The sequence below is a fragment of the Saccopteryx bilineata genome, chromosome 9, assembly GCF_036850765.1.
Source record: "Saccopteryx bilineata isolate mSacBil1 chromosome 9, mSacBil1_pri_phased_curated, whole genome shotgun sequence".
NCBI lineage: Eukaryota > Metazoa > Chordata > Mammalia > Chiroptera > Emballonuridae > Saccopteryx > Saccopteryx bilineata.
Window position 1 is genome coordinate 49,799,736 of NC_089498.1, and position 20,532 is coordinate 49,820,267.

At 33.6% G+C, this 20,532-nt stretch overlaps 1 protein-coding gene across 1 annotated transcript in view; it reads right to left on the reverse strand.

The window, feature by feature from the left end:
- PTEN (phosphatase and tensin homolog) overlaps window positions 1–20,532 on the reverse strand; it is a gene marked incomplete at its 5' end in the record, with an annotated part of 88,526 nt that overhangs the window by 57,921 nt on the left and 10,073 nt on the right. Inside the window, one exon of the mRNA XM_066244141.1 lies at window positions 2,451–2,535. Coding sequence (XP_066100238.1) covers window positions 2,451–2,535 — 85 coding nt within the window. The remainder of the gene's footprint in view (window positions 1–2,450; window positions 2,536–20,532) is intronic.

The window sequence follows — 20,532 nt, forward strand, 5'->3', positions numbered from 1 at the left end:
GACCATAAAGCCCCTCTGACCATTTATCTCCTCAATTAAAAAAAATAAAAGACAAAATAAAAACAAGCATAGCACAGCTATAACATTCAGTTGACAATTCATTTTTTATATGCTATTACTATTGCCATTATAATAGGGTGACAAGATCAGTCAGCTAAAGCAACCATTGGCTACATAACAAACCATATATAAAAACTTTAGGAATAACAGATTTGAAAAAGTTAAAAGCTAGATAAAATAAACTAGGTACATTAAAGCAGTCAGAATAAATTTCAACTTTGGTTACTGATTATAAACTAAATGTGTGAATCTTAATTCAGAAGCATAAAAAAAGTGGTTATGAAAATCAGATGACAGATCAAAATACTTCCCAGCATAGTAGTACTTCCTTGGTCAAGTTATTACAATTTAAGGAGTGATAATCAAATGTACAGCTCCAGAAACTGGACTTTATCAGTAACCTAAAAGATAATCATTCAGCCTCAAAACTAACTCACAGTCAAAAGAGACTAAGACTAATTCATATCCAAAAAAGAATAAAATTTAGCACACCAGATTAATTTACCAATAAAATATCCTTACAATAATCACAAACTTTACCCTTACTCTTTCCTACTATAAGTACTAATCTAACTCGGTTGAATGAGTATTTGGCTGAGTAGAAAATTATAGTAATGTGAAGTATATCATCCTATGTGATAGTTCATCTGACTCTAGGCCATACAGAGGCCTGATAAAAACTCCTGCACCACAGAGACTACACATGTCTGGTGACTGGACTGCTCACTTCCAAAATTCTCCACCTCTACAGTCAAAATTTACTTCGCTCACTTTTGTTTACTATCACCCATTTCATTTTCTGTTGATGTGTATTATCACTTATTAAGTCGTATCAAACTGTTATTCTCATGGCTCTTCAAGGTTAAGTATCCTTCCACTCTGTCCTGTCCATGAGAAGGGCAAATTCATTTCCCTGTTTTCAGTTTCTTAAATAATACTTCCTACAGCCTCGTGTGCTCTACCTATAATTGCAATAGAAACCACGAAGAAGTAGTTTTGGGTTCTTTTGTAGTTTCTGTACAAACTGAAATTTAATTCTGAAACAATGTGAACACCACAATAATCCAACTGGACACAATCAATGCTGCAAAAATATAAATACACTGATTTAAAGCAAATTGCTAAAACTTTAACAACTTATGGCTAACATATAAGGTAGGCTTATATACAGGGTGAGGCAAAAGGAGGTTTATAGTCTCTCATGTGGAAAATAATGCAATAAATTATACAAAAATAAACTTTTGTATACTCACAACTGTAAACCTACTTTTGCCCCACCGTGTACTTAGATAACTATTATAAAAAGAATTCCTCAATGCATAATGCTTAAAAAGTGCTTTACCACTCTTTATAACATTTAATTCTCATAACTGGCCTGACCTGTGGTGGCGTAGTGAATAAAGCATAGACCTGGAATGCTGAGGTTGCCGGTTCAAAACCCTGGGCTTGCCTGTTGAAGGTCACGTATGGGAGTTGATGCTTTCTGCTCCTCCCCCCCCTTCTCTCTCTCTCTCTCTTTCTCTCTCTCTGTCTCTCTTCTCTAAAATGAATAAATAAAAAAATAATAATAATTCTCATAACTATCAAATATTTAAATTGAAAGTCATCAAGAAAGAATCCAAAATTTTAACTTTTAAAAACCATTAAAGTTCCTACTAATGTTTTACAGTTAATTTATTCACACATAATAGATTTTTGCTCTGAAATCTGAAAATATATTAAGACTTTTTACAAAGCTGACACAAATTCCTCCTCTCATAAATACATCATGTACTGTTAGGATATAAATGCATTAAAAATTCTTTAAATGGACCTTTTCAATGGGCCTTGTTCTGATTGAATGATAATTACACTAAGAAAATTATGCAAAATTATAAAATGGACAAAGTTAGACTTTGGTATGCCCAGCAATTTATTCCTAGATCCTTGTACCAAATACCTCCTTAGGAGTTTGCTACACTTATGACCTATTATAAACAGCTCTATGTAAAAATACATGGTATCAATTATCTATACCTTAAGATACATTTAAGGAAAAACTGCACTCAAGGATTTTAAACCTAATCTCCAATTGTGAAATAAAAAATAAAATCATTGTGTAACAAAATCCAGGCATTAATCTGCTGAGGAGCACTTTGTATAGAGTCCATGAAAGCATATCACATATACTGGATTATGTAAAAATTTCGTTCTTATCAAACGAGTTGTATCCTATTAAGGCCTGTTAGGTACATTAAAAAAAAAGAACAATAAAAACAGTTGTAGAACACCAACATAATAAAAGACATGTTTACATGACAAATACATCTTTTTCAGTGGTTTAGAAGTCGTTTCTAAATAAAAATATAAGAAAATATCAATACTCAAAATAGAAAATTAGGAGTTCTTACCTTACTACATCATCAATATTGTTCCTGTATACACCTTCAAGTCTTTCTGCTGGAAACCCCATAGCAATAATGTTTGGATAAATATCTGAGTACTTAAGTTAAGAAAATATCTGAAATATGCAACAATGCAAACTACACGTACATGTTTTAAAACATTAGCTCATTATTAAACAAAAAGCTTTCCACACTGTAACTATGCTAATAAACACTGTCAAAGCTATAAACCATCATGTATAATTAAGAAATATAGGTAAATACATTACATAATTCTTTTTAAAAATCCTCAAAATGGCTATTTGGGAAAATAATTTTCAAATCCCTCTACTTAGTACATTAAAAATGCACAGAAGGTAAAAGGTAGCTTCCATATTTATAGTATTTAGGTATATATTAAAACTTAATACTTTATAAATCACAAATACTAAGTATCTTAAGACAAAACATCAAATTAAAAACATAAAAAAGCTGCACAACTTCTAATTTTCCTGGTTATAAAAGACACATTATAGAGAAAAGTAGATACAAGAGTTAGGACATCAGATTTAAGAGCTGACTATACCTCTAATCAGTTGCATAATTTGGACAAGTCACTTAACCTTTTCAGATTTTAATTTCTTATTCCACATGATTACACTGAGACAACATTAAGATCTCTTCTTACCCTTAGTAATTATGACTTGACAATACTGAACTGAGGCAGAAATTTATTCGCATTTCCTATCAAGGGAATCAATATTTAGCATGCCCATTCTATTTTCTTGTTACACACTATAGTTGGCATAAAAACAAAGTGTCTACAATTAAGAATTTATATCAAACTATAAAAAACTACCAACAATCTACATTTCTATGCATTGTTTCCATCATACCAGCTCTCATTCCTTCTTGGGCTCCATCAATCCTATATAATCGCAAGATTTTCTGGTTGGAATCTTTCAAATGAGCCGAGCTCATCTGCCCAAATTCTCCCTTCAAGACAATCTCTAAAGTTCTCTGCCCCACCTTCCTCTGGACCCATTCATCTTCCAAATCCAATTAAAAATTCACCAAATCCAATGACCTTTTATAGATCTTTTTCTTTTACTTTCTAATGTATTCACATTATTGAGCTGATTTCACTATTATTTTCAATCCAAAAATAATTATCAAATTACTGAAAGCTTTTATTTTAATAATTTAAGAAAAGGTTATATGTATAATCTAAGATTACTATGTACTGATTGAACAGAATTACCAAATTATTTTAAGAAAGAAAATGTGCGCAATGATATATGATGCTAACTTTTGAATAAAAGAAATATTTTACAAAAGAAACATTTCATTTTTGGATAAAAGAATATTTTCCTTTTGGATAAAAGAAATATTTACACATATATTTAAAAAGACTTAAAGGGTCTAATAGACAAGTTCACAGGTACAATGCTATTCTGGACACTGTTTTTTGTTCGTTGTTTTTTTTCTGACAGAGACAGAGAGTCAGAGAGAGGGATAGACAGGGACAGACAGGAAGGGAGAGAGATGACAAGCGTCAATTTTTGGTTGTGGCACCTTAGTTGTTCATTGATTGCTTTCTCATATGTGCCTTAACTGGGGGTCTACAGCAGATCGAGTGACTCCTTGCTCAAGCCAGCAACCCTTGGGCCCAAGCTGGTGAGCTTTGATCTAACCAGATGAGCCCACGCTCAAGCTGGCAACCTCGGAATCTCGAACCTGGGTCCTCCGCATCCCAGTCCAATGCTCTAGCCACTGCGCCACCGCCTGGTGAGGCTGGATACTGTTTTAAATAAACCAGCCATAAAGGACATTTTTAAGCCAACTAGATAAATTTAATATGTTCTGAGTATTGGATGAGATGAAAATTTACTAAAACAGGTAAGTAGACATTAACGACTAAAAAAAAAAACTTTGCTAAAGAGAATATACAGTGTGATACTATTCTGGTAACAGAATATATTCAAGTACTCATATATAGACAAAAAGATTACAATCCAAGGTACTAAAAGTAATCATCTCTAGGTAGTGGGAACACTTTTATTTTCTCATTTTTACTTGTTTTCGATTTTGTTTTTGGCACAATACATTTCCACTGTTTCTATAACAGATTTTTAAAATTATGTTTGTTTTATATTTATCTCCAAGTCTATTTACTAAGTATCATGTGAAAATATTGTCTTGTCCTGTATGACTAGAAAACAGCTGTGTGTAGCTTTTAAAAATGCTAAACTTCTACCCCTCTTAAAAAATTATTATAACAATATCAAGATTTAAATCACACTTACTATGGGCCAGAAACAATTCTTGTCACTTTAAGATATATAAATTTACCCCAAATCTCAATGGTTTTTTTCCTATAATAAGAATTCCAAAAGAAAACTAATAAAATGATCATTTTTTAACATCAGAAATATTAGCTATCATCTATTTTTTTCATATAAGAAAGTACAACCACCTAAAAATGTAGCTCTTTGTCATGTATTGAAATGTTTTAGGGTATTATTCCATTCATAAGGAAAAAAGCAGAATAGAACAGAGGCTCAAATCAAGCCAACAGCAGTACAATTCCTGAAAATTAATAACCTTTACTTTTTAACTCTGTCTTGGAACACAAACATAAGACAATGTGGTCAGAAAAAAAAATGAGGCAGCAGTAGGGAACTCAAAGGAGTAGCAGCTACCACCGATGTGGAACTCCTATTTAAAAATTATAAATACATTTTAGTCAAAAATGTCAATTCAAGCCCTGGCCGGTTGGCTCAGCGGTAGAGCGTCGGCCTAGCGTGCGGAGGACCCGGGTTCGATTCCCGGACAGGGCACACAGGAGAAGCGCCCATTTGCTTCTCCACTCCTCCACCGCGCTTTCCTCTCTGTCTCTCTCTTCCCCTCCCGCAGCCAAGGCTCCATTGGAGCAAAGTTGGCCCGAGCGCTGGGGATGGCTCTGTGGCCTCTGCCTCAGGCACTAGAGTGGCTCTGGTCACAACATGGTGACGCCCAGGATGGGCAGAGCATCGCCCCTGGTGGGCGTGCCAGGTGGATCCCGGTCGGGCGCATGCGGGAGTCTGTCTGACTGTCTTTCCCTGTTTCCAGCTTTAGAAAAATGCAAAAAAAAAAAGTCAATTCAAATCATCCAAGTTTCCCTGAGCGATGTAAGACAACTATTTTTTATTAAATAATTACTACTAACAAACTACCTAATATAACCATTAATTTCAGTGAAAATGCTAGTTAAAATTTTAGCTTTATAGAAAAGCACAGAAGTATAAAAACCCTTTAAAGGCAGTCATTTTAAACAGGACTAAACTCAAATTTACCCTCGCACTATGAATACTAATAAAGTAAATAAGTTTGCAAAAAACTCAGTTAACTTAAAACTATTTGTCTGTAACACACATAAATGGGAATGTTAAGTATTCATTAAACTCAACTGCCAATCACTTCTGGCCTACAAAGTATCTCGAGAAATCAACTGACAGTCCTATGGGAGCTCCCACTGACAACAAACATTCAAAGTGATGAAAAGCAAGGACCTACAACCAAGATTACTCTACCCAGCAGAGCTATCATTGAAGGACAGATAAATAGCTTCCCAGACAAGAAAAAGCTAAAGTAGAGTTTATCATCACTAGACCAGTATTATATGTAATCTTAAAATTTCTTTTAGAAAAAAATTAATATGAACAATAAAATGCAATAAATGTATCTATCACAATTGAATCTAAAAAACAAAGTAAACAAGCAGAACATAAACAGATACAGAGAACATTTTAAGGGTTGCCAGACAATACTGGAGTTGGGGATGTGTGAAAAAGGTGAAGGAATTAAGAAATACAAATTGGTTGTTACAGAATAGTCATGGGGACATAAAGCACAGCATAGGGAATAGTCTATAATATTCTAATAACTATGTATCTACTGTGTGTCAGATGGTTGCTAGATTTATTGGGATGATCACTTAGTAAGTTATGTAATGTCTAATAACTGGGGTATACACCTGAAACTAATATAATAAAGTATGTCAACTGTAACTGAAAAATAAAAATGATTTTAAAAAAATAAAATAAACTCAATCATTATCCTCCTTCACTCACTCAACCACTCAAATATATATGAAACATTCTGTGGACGGCACACTGAGAATCTAAGGCTAAGTTCAAGAGTACTGCACTCAAGAAGTTACTTATTATATCAGGGAAGATAGACACACAGACCTACAACTGTGCCAAAGGCTCTATTATGTATGTATCAAGATGCTTTAAGAGCTAGAGAAAAGAGGGATTAATTATATCTGGGCAGAGATAAAGCTTCATAAAGTAGGTAACATGTGAGAAAATCCTTAAAAAGTCAAGACATCAGTAAACAGAACAGGAGCAATTACATTTCAAGCTGAGCAAAGAGCAGAGATATGTAAATACATAAAATTTAAAAAGTGAGCAGTCCAGTGCAGCTCATACAAAAATCTTTATGATGAAGGAACAGGACTAGCAGAAAACTAGGTCTAGTTTTAAGGATGTCATGGCAGAAGTTCAGTTTTTTTTTAATTTTTATTTCTTGATTGGAGGGTGGAGGAAAAACATTGATTTATTGTTCCTCTTATTATGCATTCCTTGGCTGACTCTTGTATGTGAACCAACTGGGAATCAAACTCACAACTTTGGTGTAGGGAGACGATGCTCTAACCAACTGAACTACCTCCACCAGGGCGCAGAGTTCAATTTAATCAAACAAGAAATCAAAGGCCAAGAATCAACAGCATAGTAGTCTATTGCAGAACAACAACCCATTGCCCTGCAATCTCTTGCAGAGTAACTATTAACCTCACTTTAAATAGAATCTAGGAATTCAGTCATCTTAAGGTTTCATTTTTCCCAGATTCTCACCTTCCTTATTCATAGAGTTTAAGATTTTACCCGACTTCGGTATCCATCATAAATTATAATATAAAGAACATGTGACAGACAGTATGTCAAATGCATTCACCTTTAGTCCTAATAATCCTATGAAGTAATACTACTATTTCATTGATGACAAGAATTGAGAGTCAAAAAGATTGGGTAATTTGCCCAAGGTCCCAAAGCTAATAACTAATAAGTTATGATTCAAACCCCTTACGTACATAACTCCCAAGCCCAAATGTTTTATACCACGATTCCTCACAAAAAATAATTTTTTATATTTCCAAGCCATTTATGAAAATATAAATTTTCAAGAAAGCAGGTCCAAATGAAAGTGATTTACTAATCAAATGTTAAAGCTTAAAATCTTTAAAAGACAATACAAGTATCTACTGGCATTTCCAAAACTGATATCAGCAACTAGAGTACCAAATTTTGAAGCAAATATTTCTCACACCAAGTATTATACCAATAAACAAAATCTCTAATATAGCTGTTTTGCCTTTCCATGTTAAATTTTTGACTTTTTAGACATTTTACACCAAGTAAGACTAATAAAAATACCATACATACATACAAACATTAGATAAAGATACTATACATATTCTAATACCGAATAGCCTTAACCTGCACTTACTGGATATATTTTTGAATGAGTAGTAGAGCGTTTGTTTTTTAATATATAACCTTTTCTTTTTATTTATTTATTTATTCATTCATTTTGGGGGTGGGGAGAGAGAAGGAGGGAGGAGCAGGAAGCATCAACACTCATACGAGCCTTGATCAGGTAAGTCCAGGGTTTTGAACTGGTGACCTCAGCATTCCAGGTCAACGCTTGATCCACTGAGCTTCTGTACGTCAGTAGAGCATTATATGAATTTTTCACCTAATGATTTTTAAGTACTAAGCATAATTATACTAAATAGGTCACTGAAGGAAGCCTTATATTTTTGCCATCCAGCGATCTACTTGCAGGCCATGGGACACCATGGTTAAGAATATTATTCCTGGACTTGAACCCCAGCTTCCCTTACTGTTATAACCTTGGACAAGTTACATACTGTCTCTGTGCCTCAGTTTCCTATGTAAAAGGCAGCTAATAAACATACCTATCATACAGAGTTGTTATACGGCTTAAGTGAGTTAATATATAAACAATGCCTAAAACATAGTGATAGTTATCTCTTAATTGAATAAATGGTACAGCCTAAGAACCCACCATACCTATTTAGCTTTGTTACATTGACAGTGACTTGTTAAATAACCTAATCTTCCTAAAAAGCATCAAAGCCTAACAGAAACCTTCTCTGAAATCTTTATTGTATCAAGTTGCCATTTAAATATTTTTTAAACTGATTTTAAAGAGGGAGGAAGGAAGACAGGTGAGATAGGGTAAGAAGCATCAACTCATAGTTGCTTCATTTGAGTTGTTCATTGACTGCTTCTCATATGTGCACTGGCTGGGGGGCTCAAGCCAAGCCAGTGATCCCTTGCTCAAGCCAACAACCTTGGGCTTCAAGCCAGAGACCTCTGGGCTCAAACCAGTGATCTTGGGATCATGTCAATGATCCTGTGCTCAAGCCTGCAACCTCAGGTTTCAAATAGAGTACATCAGCATTCCAGGTTAACGCTTTATCCACTGTGCCAGACATGCCTTTCAAATACTTAACTTATAAACATATATAAATTACTCCGAAAGGGGGGAAAAGCCTTCTTTCCCTATATCAATGGTTACTACACACACTAGAAGAGTGGAAAGAAATGCATACATGGTACCTTACACATATTTGTCTAGGTTGGATGACCACCACAGCTATAGATCTGCAATACACTAGACAGTCTTTATTCCCCTACCTCTGGGCAAACATGTTCAATGTGTTTGTTTTAACTGAGGTATAATTTACATACAATAAAATACAGATTGTGTGTGTGTGTGACAAAGACAGAAAGAGACAGACAGGAAGGGAGAGAGATGAGAAACATCAACTTACAGTGGTGGCACCCTAGTTGTTCATTGATTGCTTTCTCATATGTGCCTTGACTGGGGGCCTACAGCAGACCGAGTGACCCCTTGCTCAAGACAGTGACCTTGGGCTCAAGCTGGTGAGCCTTTCTCAAACCAGATGAGCCCACGTGCAAGCTGGCAACCTCAGGGTTTCGAACCTGGGTCTTACGTGTCCCGGTCCCATGCTCTATCTATCCACTGTGCCACCGTTTGGTCAGCCAAAATACACAGATCTTAAGTGATTAGTTAATAAGATTTGATAATTATATATCATTTGGACACTCCATTCGAGTGCTACACAATCCCTTCTCACAACACAGAACACTGTTCTCCTTACGCCTCCCAAAATAACAAAAGTTAATTCTAAAGTCTGTCCACAGGAATCAATATAATCATAATGCGACTGACCTAATATATAATAACATGGCTACCATATTAGCTAAATAAAATTTTATTGGATATTCTAAGCATCTAATCATAAAATAAACCACTAAAAAGTTCCAAATTACATCTAATTAACATAATCTTTTAGAAAACTGAGTTGAGATCTAATGAGTTTACCTTATCTCAAAATTTTATTTAAACCGAAATTAAGGGGGTTTATACTATATAAATTTAACTAGAATTTTCAAGTAGAAAATAATAAAAAAACAGCTCCCTAACCTTATTTTACACACATGTGTTCCTGACACATAGACTGAATCTTATTTTAATAATTACTAAAAGTAGCCTGACCTGTGGTGGCACAGTGGATAAGGCATCAACCAGGAAACCCTGAGGTTGCCAGTGCAAAACCCTGGGCTTGCCTGGTCAAGGCACATATGGGAGTTGATGCTTCCAGCTCCTCCTCCCTTTTCTCTCTCCCTCTCACTCTCTCTGCATCCTCCCTCTCTAAAATAAATAAATAAAATCTTTTTTAAAAGTTAAAAAAATAATAATTACTGAAAGTAAAGTGCCTGACCAGGAGGTGGCGCAGTGAGTAGAGTGTCGGACTGGGATGCAGAGGACCCAGGTTTGAGACCCCAGGGTCGCCAGCTTAAGCGCGGGCTCATCTGGCTTGATCAAGGGGTTACTCGGTCTGCTGAAGGTACACGGTCAAGACACTTATGAAAAAGCAATCAATGAACAACTAAGGTATAGCAACAAAAAACTGATGATTGATGCTTCTCATCCCTCTCCGTACCTGTCTGTCCCTAACTATCTGACTCTTTGTCTCTGTAAAAAAAAAAAAAAAAAGTAAAGCAGTTCTGAAATTTTTCTTTGTCATATTATATAATATAGATATGCTTAACCCTAAATAAGTTATAAACTAAAATGCAGTGCTGCTATACAAACCAGTAACTACTTTTCTTCCCTGCTATAATTATTTTAAGGAAAATTATTTCCATAGAGCACATAACAAGCTATTTTTAAATTCTAGTTAACTGAAAGTTCTAGTAACATGAAGCTGTAACATATATGAAATATGACTGAACAAATATAAAGTGATAAACAGATTTACAGACGTTAATGGTCAAAAAGCATCAAAAGTACCTGACCAGTGTTGCGCAGTGAGCAGAGCATAAACCTGAGACACTGAGGTCCCAAGTTCGAAACCCTGAGGTCACCGACTTGAACGTGGGTTCATCTGCCTCCAGCACAGGCTCACCAGCATGAAGGGGGGGGCACCGGCTTGAGCGTGGGTTCACTGATATGATCCCATGGTCCCTGGCTTGAGCCCAAAGGTTGCTGGTTTGAGTAAGGGGTTACTGGCTCAGCTAGAGATCCCAGTCAAGGCACATATGAGAAGCTGAACTAAAGTGCAACAACTACGGACTGATGCTTCTAATCTCTCTCCCATCCTGTCTTGTCTTTCTTTCTCTCCAAAAAAAAGAAAAAAAAGCATCAAAAGCAAATCTGAAGTTGCCCGGTTCACAAGAATAATACTGAATTAAACCAGCAGCAACAGTGAAAGAATCAACTCAGACTAATAAGATAAAGCAAGAATTGAATGAAGCAAGTTAGCAAACACCAATACTTCATTTAATTTTATTTTCCAGGAAATTCTAGACCTTTTCCCCTACTTTCTGTCAGTGCTTTCAACCAACAGATACTTAAGGCCGGGTGAAAAGAATGAAATTAAGTCACCGATTCATATGCTGCATTAGGTTTATTTTCTCTCAAAAAATGTTGTTTATGATGATTGATGCTTCTCATCTCTCTCTGTTCCTGTCTGTCGCTCTCTATCCCTCTCTCTGACTCTCTCTCTCTCTCTGTCCCTGTAAAGAAAAAAATAAAAAAATAAATAAAATTTTAAAAAATGTTGTTTAAATTCAACAAATACTTTCCAAGTATGTCACAGTTATATCCATATTTTTTCTTCTAATCAAATTATGCTTTAAATACTAGCCACTCTCATAAACTTGTATGACTTTTTTCATTTAATGGAAAATTTTACTTCTTATCAGATTTTATTTTTTCCTATTAAGTGTGCTAAATGTTTGGATCTGGTTTCTAAACTGAAGGTGCACACTAGGAGAAGAGTAGAAGTTCCTTTAATTTTCCAGTTGATAAAGTGCTAATTGTTCATTATTTAAAAACAGTTTATCCTTACAAGGCATATAATTATTTCTGTACAAACCAAATTAATGCAGCCTAAAATCTTACTTCTAAATTCAAAGAGTGAATAGGTACAAAAGCTTGAACTACAGAAATATTAGAAGAAGAATGCTCCCAAAACAAGGATTTAAGAATAAAGAAAGATGACCAGATGCAACACAGGAGTATTCAAATATTTACTAAGTGTCAGGCCCTGTATTAAGCACTTAATGCATACCATCATTAACACAGAAGACAAGAGTTTCATCCTCAGTCTGTAACTTAAAAGCATATGACTTCAGGTTAAATTACTCAGAATCTTGGGGCCTCAAAGATTTTTGTTTTGTTTTTCTGTAAAATAATGACAGTAACAATTGCTGTAACTTTTTCATTGGCTGCTTCATGAATCAAATGAAATATCTGGAAATACTTTTAAATTTATAAAACTTAAGGGCCCTATAACTTTAAATAAGGGGTTACTACTTGGCATTGCATGGGTTACAAATGTCCTGTGATATTAAATGTCCCATTACAAGGCAACTCAATACAATGTTTTTATAAACAAATTATTAAAGAAAAAAAGTATGAAAGAATTCCAATATATTAACGTAAATTCACTTTAGCATAAATTTAAGTTTCTTTAGAACACTTTTTAATTATCTGCTAGCACTGTCAAACCAGAAAGGAAAACTAACTGCCAAATTAACTCGACTGAAATTTTTACTTCCCCAAACATTTCAAAAGTCACAACTCTCACATTTTTATAATATGCCAATCGTCCTGACTAAAAAGTTTATACGTTTTGCTTTGAAATAGAAGTTTAGATCTCACTTTTTAAATAAAAAATCACATTCTTCAATGGTAACATTAAGAATTTCTACTAATTCTACTTAGCAACACTATAAATTGGTTCATTTGACAAGAAATCTACAATCTTAACAAAGAGCTATGAAAATGTTGTACCTTTTATTCCAGGAATCCCACTCTAATAATGTACTCTAAGGAAAAAAAAGTAAACTATACAAAGATATTCACAATAGTGCTGCTTATAAAAGAAAAAAATAGAAAGAACCCTAACACAGTGACTTAAACAAAGCACAGTGGTTAGCCTGATGAAATATTACCCGTATAGCTTTAAAAATGACAAGTACCTACTGGCAGATGAAAATTTATGAAAAAAAAGGAGCTCACAGAACAGTAGGAAAACACTTATTACAAGTATGTAATTATATGCATATGTACATTAATGATCAGGGAAAGATCATTTCCAATGAAAAACATCTGAAATATAATTAACGTTTTTCTACTGAACTGTTTAAGATCATTTTGAAAAACATTTCAGAAAGATATAGTAAAATTACACTGCATTTTAAAAAGTTATTTTAAAGGAAAAATTAAGGCACTTTAAATTTTAATTATTTAAATTTAAGAAAATTACAATCGCAAAAAAAATACCCTATCAAGTCACTAATAATGCTAACAATACTCTATAATCCAAAGTACAGTTTTTTATGTATTGGTTCCCTCAACTAATCTAATCCATTTTTGAGAGTAGCTTTTAATTCTGAAATAATATATCCACAACTCTCACAGCCTACATCTCAGAACCTCTAAAAATTTAGGTTACTCAACCAACTGGTTTTAACGAGTATACCAATTACTTTATTCCTAGGTCTCTGGATGAATATGATAAGACTGATTTCCTGTTTCAGAACTCTGCTGCTGTTAAAATACACATACACACACACACACACACACACCCTATGTCTACTGTTTTGCTACCATTAAAAAACATCTAAGATTGACTACCAATAAAAATAAAAAATATGGCCATAACTTACATAACAAGTTAAATATTATCAGTTCAACATGCATTAGACATAGATGCTAACATTATAACTTGAATTAAGCCGAATATTCTAATTTTCTACAGCAAAATCAGAATAAAGCATATGAAAGATTATCAGTTAAAATTACAATATTGATCCAGCATTACCATAAAGTATATGAGGCATTTTTATACTCTAATCTTTATATTCAATGTTAGACTTATAAGTTACTTCTGTAATATTCTATTATAAAAGCTACGCTTTTATGATTTACTTTACAGAAGTGACTACCTAAAGCAATAGGTTTTAGCTAGTCTACAAAGCAAAATGAAAAAGCATTAACTTTTACAGAAAAAAGACATTCAAACAGCTACGGTACAGAAAATGCTAAGGGATATCTCAGTAATTTGAGAACAAAGACCTAGTAATATTTAATGCCAAATTCACTCAATGTTAGCAAACAGCATTCTGGGGGGGGAAAAAGATTCCAAGATTTCCAACTGTATTGGTCTTTTAACATGCAACCATGAACTATCTACCTAATCCTCAAAAACTACCACACACAAAGTACTAAGAAAACAAGTTCTAATCCAAATGTGTCTCTGGCAAGTTGGTTTTCTTTTTCCTATTAAGTCAAAACTGCGTAATTTTTTTTTTTTAAGTGGAGGGGGAAATGCCCGTGTGTCTTATGGAGCGAATGTTCGTTTTTTGTTTTTTGGGGGTTTTTTTATTTTTATTTATTCATTTTAGAGAGGAGAGGGAGAGACAGAGAGAGAGAAGGGGGGGAGGAACCGGAAGCATCAACTCCCATATGTGCCTTGACTAGGCAAGCCCAGGGTTTCGAACCGGCGACCTCAGCATTTCCAGGTCGACGCTTTATCCACTGCGCCACCACAGGTCAGGCCCAAACTGCATAATTTTTAAATTTACTTCTAACCATCAAATTTATATTTCAAGGAAAGCTGTTAATTTGAACCATTTTAAAGGAGAAAAGCTCCAAATATGTGTTACACAGCTTCCTTTTGTATCTAGCTTTAATATAATAAAATCAAGTCTCTTCATTCTATACCTTAAGCCAGAAACTCATTTGGAAAGGACTTGCTTTCCCCATCCCCCTCTTGGGTAAAAATATACTGCTCACAAAAATTAGTGGATTTTTACGGCTTAACATTCATTTTGAAATATCCCCTAATTTTTGTGAGCAGTGTAGTTTTGCCTAAGTGCATGCAGTACTTTAATCTGAGTAAGAAAAATATGAACTAGAAATACATGTGGATTTAAAAATATGAAGGCACACATAATGGCATTCATTATTATTTTGGTAAAATCAAAGTAATGATTTTATAACCACCTTGTTCTATAGGAATATGAATATTGCAAAATCTGATTCATATTCTCACTGAAGTTGATATCATTTTAATCATTATATCAACTTTATAATCACTTGAATAAGTGGTTTATCAAAGAATTTGAAATAACATATACTAAAATGCTAGTTAAAATTCCTATTTTAGGTCCTGGCAGGTTGGCTCAGTGGTAGAGCGTCGGCCTGGCGTGCAGGAGTCTCGGGTTCGATTCCCGGCCAGGGCACACAAGAGAAGTGCCCATCTGCTTCTCCACCCCTCCCTTTCTCCTTCCTCTCTCTCTCTTCCCCTCCCGCAGCCAGGGCTCCATTGGAGCAAAGATGGCCCAGGCGCTGAGGATGGCTCTGTGGCCTCTGCCTCAGGCGCCAGAATGGCTCTGGATGCGACAGAGCGATGCCCCAGCTGGGCAGAGCATCGCCCCCTGGTGGGCGTGCTGGGTGGATCCCGGTCGGGCGCATGTGGGAGTCTGTCTGATTGCCTCCCGGTTTCCAGCTTCAGAAAAATGCAAAAAAAAAAAAAAAATTCCTATTTTAAAATTTAATAATATACAATCTTAAAATATGCTGATAGGAGAATAAGTCTAAACTGCTTGGTTTGAAAAGATAACACTCTTAGTTTTAGCTACCTATAAATGCTTGTTCCTGAAAAGATACCATTTTAGTATGACTCTAATTATTACAATTTGGGGGAGGGGGAGAAGCACAATTACAGTACTAATCATGGTTAGCTGTGGAATCTTTGTAAAGAGAACATACTCAAAATCTTGGAAAATAATTAAGCTGAAATGTAAAAGGAAAAAAATTGAGTCAACTTTTTCAACCAGTAAACAAACTTAAAAAACAAAGTTTAATATACAAAAAGACAAAACAACCAATAGTTAGATGAGAAGAACAGAAACTAAAACAAGGAAAGGGGGCTCTTTAACATCATACCCTTTAAATACTATTAAGTAAACAAAACAGTTAAAGATTTTAAACTTTTAATATTTGGATAAAAAGCTCAGCTATATGTGTGCCTCATTTAATGTAAGAGATAATTTATGCACACATTATCTATCTAAAAAGGTATCATTCTTTCTATGGCCTCAATTCAGGTCTGAACAAATTCTACAAACTGACTTAGTAAAACAATCCACTTTCATCAGATATTAATTTGAAATTGGCAAGATGTTTGTTATTAAAGGAATAGAGACCCTAGACACAAAGTTGCATTTGAGAACATAAATTCAAAATCGTATCTAAACTGAAATATTGTATCTCATTACATTAATCATTTAGCATGAAAACAAACTTCTCAATAAAAAGCAATGTTAACATAATAAATACATAAAAATTAATCAAGTCCTATAGCCCAATATGCAATTTTAAAGACTTCCATGCAACTTGGCAAGACCAAATGCCTAGAGATAAAAAGAAATTAAGTTATAGAAACTTTTGTAGTGGCTCAAAACGCAACACTAAAATCTTAAACCGGGAAACTCATTTACTAGCTGAGTTGTAGGAGAAGAAAAAAGAAAACTTGGAATATATTTAAAGCAAATTTTTAAGGAATATTTGTCAGTTGTCCAATTAAGTTTTATAATAATGAATTGCTATATATCAACTGTTAGGAAAACTACAGTTTAAAGCTTTCAAAATCTTCTATAACATAATATCAAGTTAAAACATGTTTCTATTTAAATATCCAAACAATCTTACATAAGTAAATGAATAAAAGCCAGACTTTCATTACACGATCATTAGTTCTCAAGCGGTATCTCTGCATTTTAGTAGAAAAATAAAAAACTGCAGCATAACCACTGTTTCATTTTCATAAAAGCTTAAAATTTTGACATGTCTTTAAAAGTCATAAATAACAGATAATCCCAAAAACAAAAGTGTCAAAATCATTTATATCACTAGATTTCCTTAACTTTTTCCTATGTTTAAGTAACAGCAAGCCTTAGTTCTTGGACAATACACAATAATCACAATCGGTGTGACCTTTTCAGTATTAAAAAAGATTCCAAAATAGCCTTAATAATTAGTACCTTAGCTATTTCACAGTATCATATATAATTTTGATCACCTGGGACAAAACCTAGATATGTAAAATTAGTTTCAATGAACTAAATTATTTTTTATATGGATTTCCCACAACTACTCTACAAAAATTATTCAGATGTTAGATTGATTCTCGAGTTTTGAAAACACATACATGCATACACTATCAAACAAAATATTTTTGCCTTCATTATGTTTTCATTATCACCCAAGAATGTACAATATATACCACAAGTAGATCAAAATTTCCTTAAGAACTAAAACTTTTCCTTACTTGGAAAAATGTTACTCTTAAAATTAATTTTGTTTAAAAGAGAAAATGTGTTTCTTCCTTAATGTTTTTAATACTAACTACATAATTATCATTTAACGAATGTTTTATATTACACCTTTTAAGTATCTGACACTTAAAAAAAGGTATGACATAAACATGCAATTTTTTACCACAAAATTAATTTTGATCATAAATGCAAATATACAGCAAACCTTATCAATTAATCACCAATTACTGAGGGAACTATTCAAATATAAATTAAATCACTTAAAATATGCTCCAGGGAACAGTAAAATCATGACAAGCCATACTGTTTTCTCATTAAAGACAGGAAAGCAATAAGATTCCTATTACTTTAGGATAAAATGATGTTTTTTTCAAATTATTACTTCTCTATCCACTTTAATTTCAATATAGTATTTCTACAATAGGAAAAAGAAATTTGACAGATCAAAAGTGTTCAAATATTATTTCTCTCATATAAGTAAAATATGCTCAAAATGTTAAATATGGAATAACTTCCCTATAAGTAAAAATAAGAAGTGTCAAGACTACAACACTTCAGCTATTTCTGGTGTAACAGATTATGATTTTGTGAATCAAAGTCATGAAAATATTTTCTAAACTTAGGCCATCTTAGATCTACTCTACAGAAAAACTAGAAAATATCTATACATATATATGCATGTCAAATACTGGAAAAATGTTTAAAGTGTAACTATAGGGAAATAAATATTTTTAATGACTTCACCATTTAAAAATCATTACTTTAGGCAATTATGAGGTGCTTTGAAAATTGTTCAAGTACACACACCCCTTTAAGCTCCCTCTGATAAATTACATTTTAAAACAGATGCATACGAATAAACAAAGGGAAGAAGAAAAAAGCCCTAGCCACATAGCTTGGTTAGAGAGCATCATCTCAGAGCACAGAGGTTACCAGTTTGATCACCCGGTCAGGGCACATACAGGAACAGATGTTCCTCTCTCTCTCTAACTCTCTCCCTTCCTCTCTCTAAAAATCAATACAATAAACAACAACAAAACAAAAACTGGATGCATATGAACAAACAAGAAGCTAATAGGGAAACATGAAATTTTAGAAAAGTAGGACAATGGGTAAATTCTTTCTAAATTCTCTTTAATTAATCATGTTTTTATAAAAGAAATTTTCTTAAGAACAGGAAGCAAATGGAGTTTTTATTCTTAAACTGAAACAAACACCATAAGCCTTATTCAATTAAATTATAGCAATAAATGCTGTTTTTCTTAACAAATTTGAAGGTTTCATGATTAGCAGTCCTGGTTTTTAAATATTTATATTTAAATTTTTTTAATATTTAAAATATTCAAGATGTGGTACATATGTACAATGGATAACAACTCAGTCCTAAGAAAAGATGAAATACTGTCATTTATGACAACATGGATGGACCCTGAGAACATTATGCTCAGTGAAATAAGTCAGAAAAGGCTCATTTCACTCATGTGTGGAATAGAAAACTGAAACTCATAGACACAGACAACAGTATGGTGGTTACCAGAGGGAAGGTGGTGGGAGGGTAGTAAAGGGGACCAAATATATAGTGATGGAAGATGATTTGACTTTGGGTGGTGGGCACATAATACAATATAACCAATCATGCATCAAAGAAATAATTTAAAAATATGTATCAGTATCTCTGAAGATCTCTTGTAATTTCAAAAAGAATAACATTCAGTCACAATTTAAATTTCTTAAAAATTTTTAAAATAGGCCTTGACATTTTACTCTGCTTGTGCAAAGTGAGATGCAAAATAAACTGTAAAATGAAGCAAACAGAAATAAATCATTGCAAACAGTCTATTACTAGAACACTTTTGTAATTATGTTTGCCCTAAAAGCAAAACAAAGCAAAATAAATTCAAAATTTACTACGCTATTCCCCTGGCATCTTCTCATATCTAAACTAATCTAAGACTCTGTCCCCAAACTCTTCTAAAAATTTCACATTAATGCAAATTTTTAATTTAGATAAAGCACTTTAATTCAATAGGCTAACATAGCAAATTTAGGGTTTAGAAAAGAATGTAATACATGCATCAGAGAGCCTTAGCGTCAGCTTTACTTTCACTATCTAGAAAGATATGAAGTTTTTTAAATTGTTGAAATTTGCCCTTTTACATCAGTGCATTTAACTTCACCATATCTGACTATAACAAAAGCAGCTTTCAACTAAAAAAAGTTGAAGATAAATGAACAACAAAAAACAAGTATACTGGAAGCAAAATATTTCTCAACAACTACATAATTAAAGGAAACAAGCTAAGAATTACTTTAAAAACTATTAGCAATATAAAAAAAAATTTAAAGGCTTTCTTTCATAAAGCATACCCATCCCATTAAAGCAGTTCTGTATGTTTCTGTATGTAACATCCTTCGGAATATCTCACGCAATGCATTACATACACTTAACATGTTTATTGAAAATATCTTCAGCCGTTTCTAACAGAATTTGAAAGTAAAAATTTCACAATCAGCCTACTAACACATGAATCTTCTTCAAATAAACCTTTTTTGTTAGCAGAAATAGCTTTTGTGGACAAAGTTCTTATCTTAAAAAGAATACTGGCCCAGCAACAGTCAGAAAACCTAAATGTTAAAAGCCTAGCTCCGTCATTTATTAGCAATTTGACCTTAAATACCACAACCTAAGGACAAATACTTTTACTGAATATTATACTTAAGATATACCAAACACTTTATGCCTCTAAATCAGGGTTTTTCGACCACAGCGGTATTACCAATTTGGGCCAGATAATCTTTGTTGAGGGATGGGCTGTCCTGTGCATTGTACAATGTTGAGCAGCATCCCTGGCCTCTACCCAATAAACACCCTTACACCTTGCCCTCCCTCCCAAGCTGTGACCAACAAAAATGTCTAAACTATACATCTAACGAATCTAAAATCCACCTCATATATTAAGGATTTTTAAAGCCATGTTTAGAGATGTGGGATCTAGGGTTCAGTAAAGCTTAGTGTATCTTTTATTACACAACTGACAAAGTGGCTAGCAAGGAATTAAGTTAGATTTGACATCCAGCTGATTCCCAAATCTAGT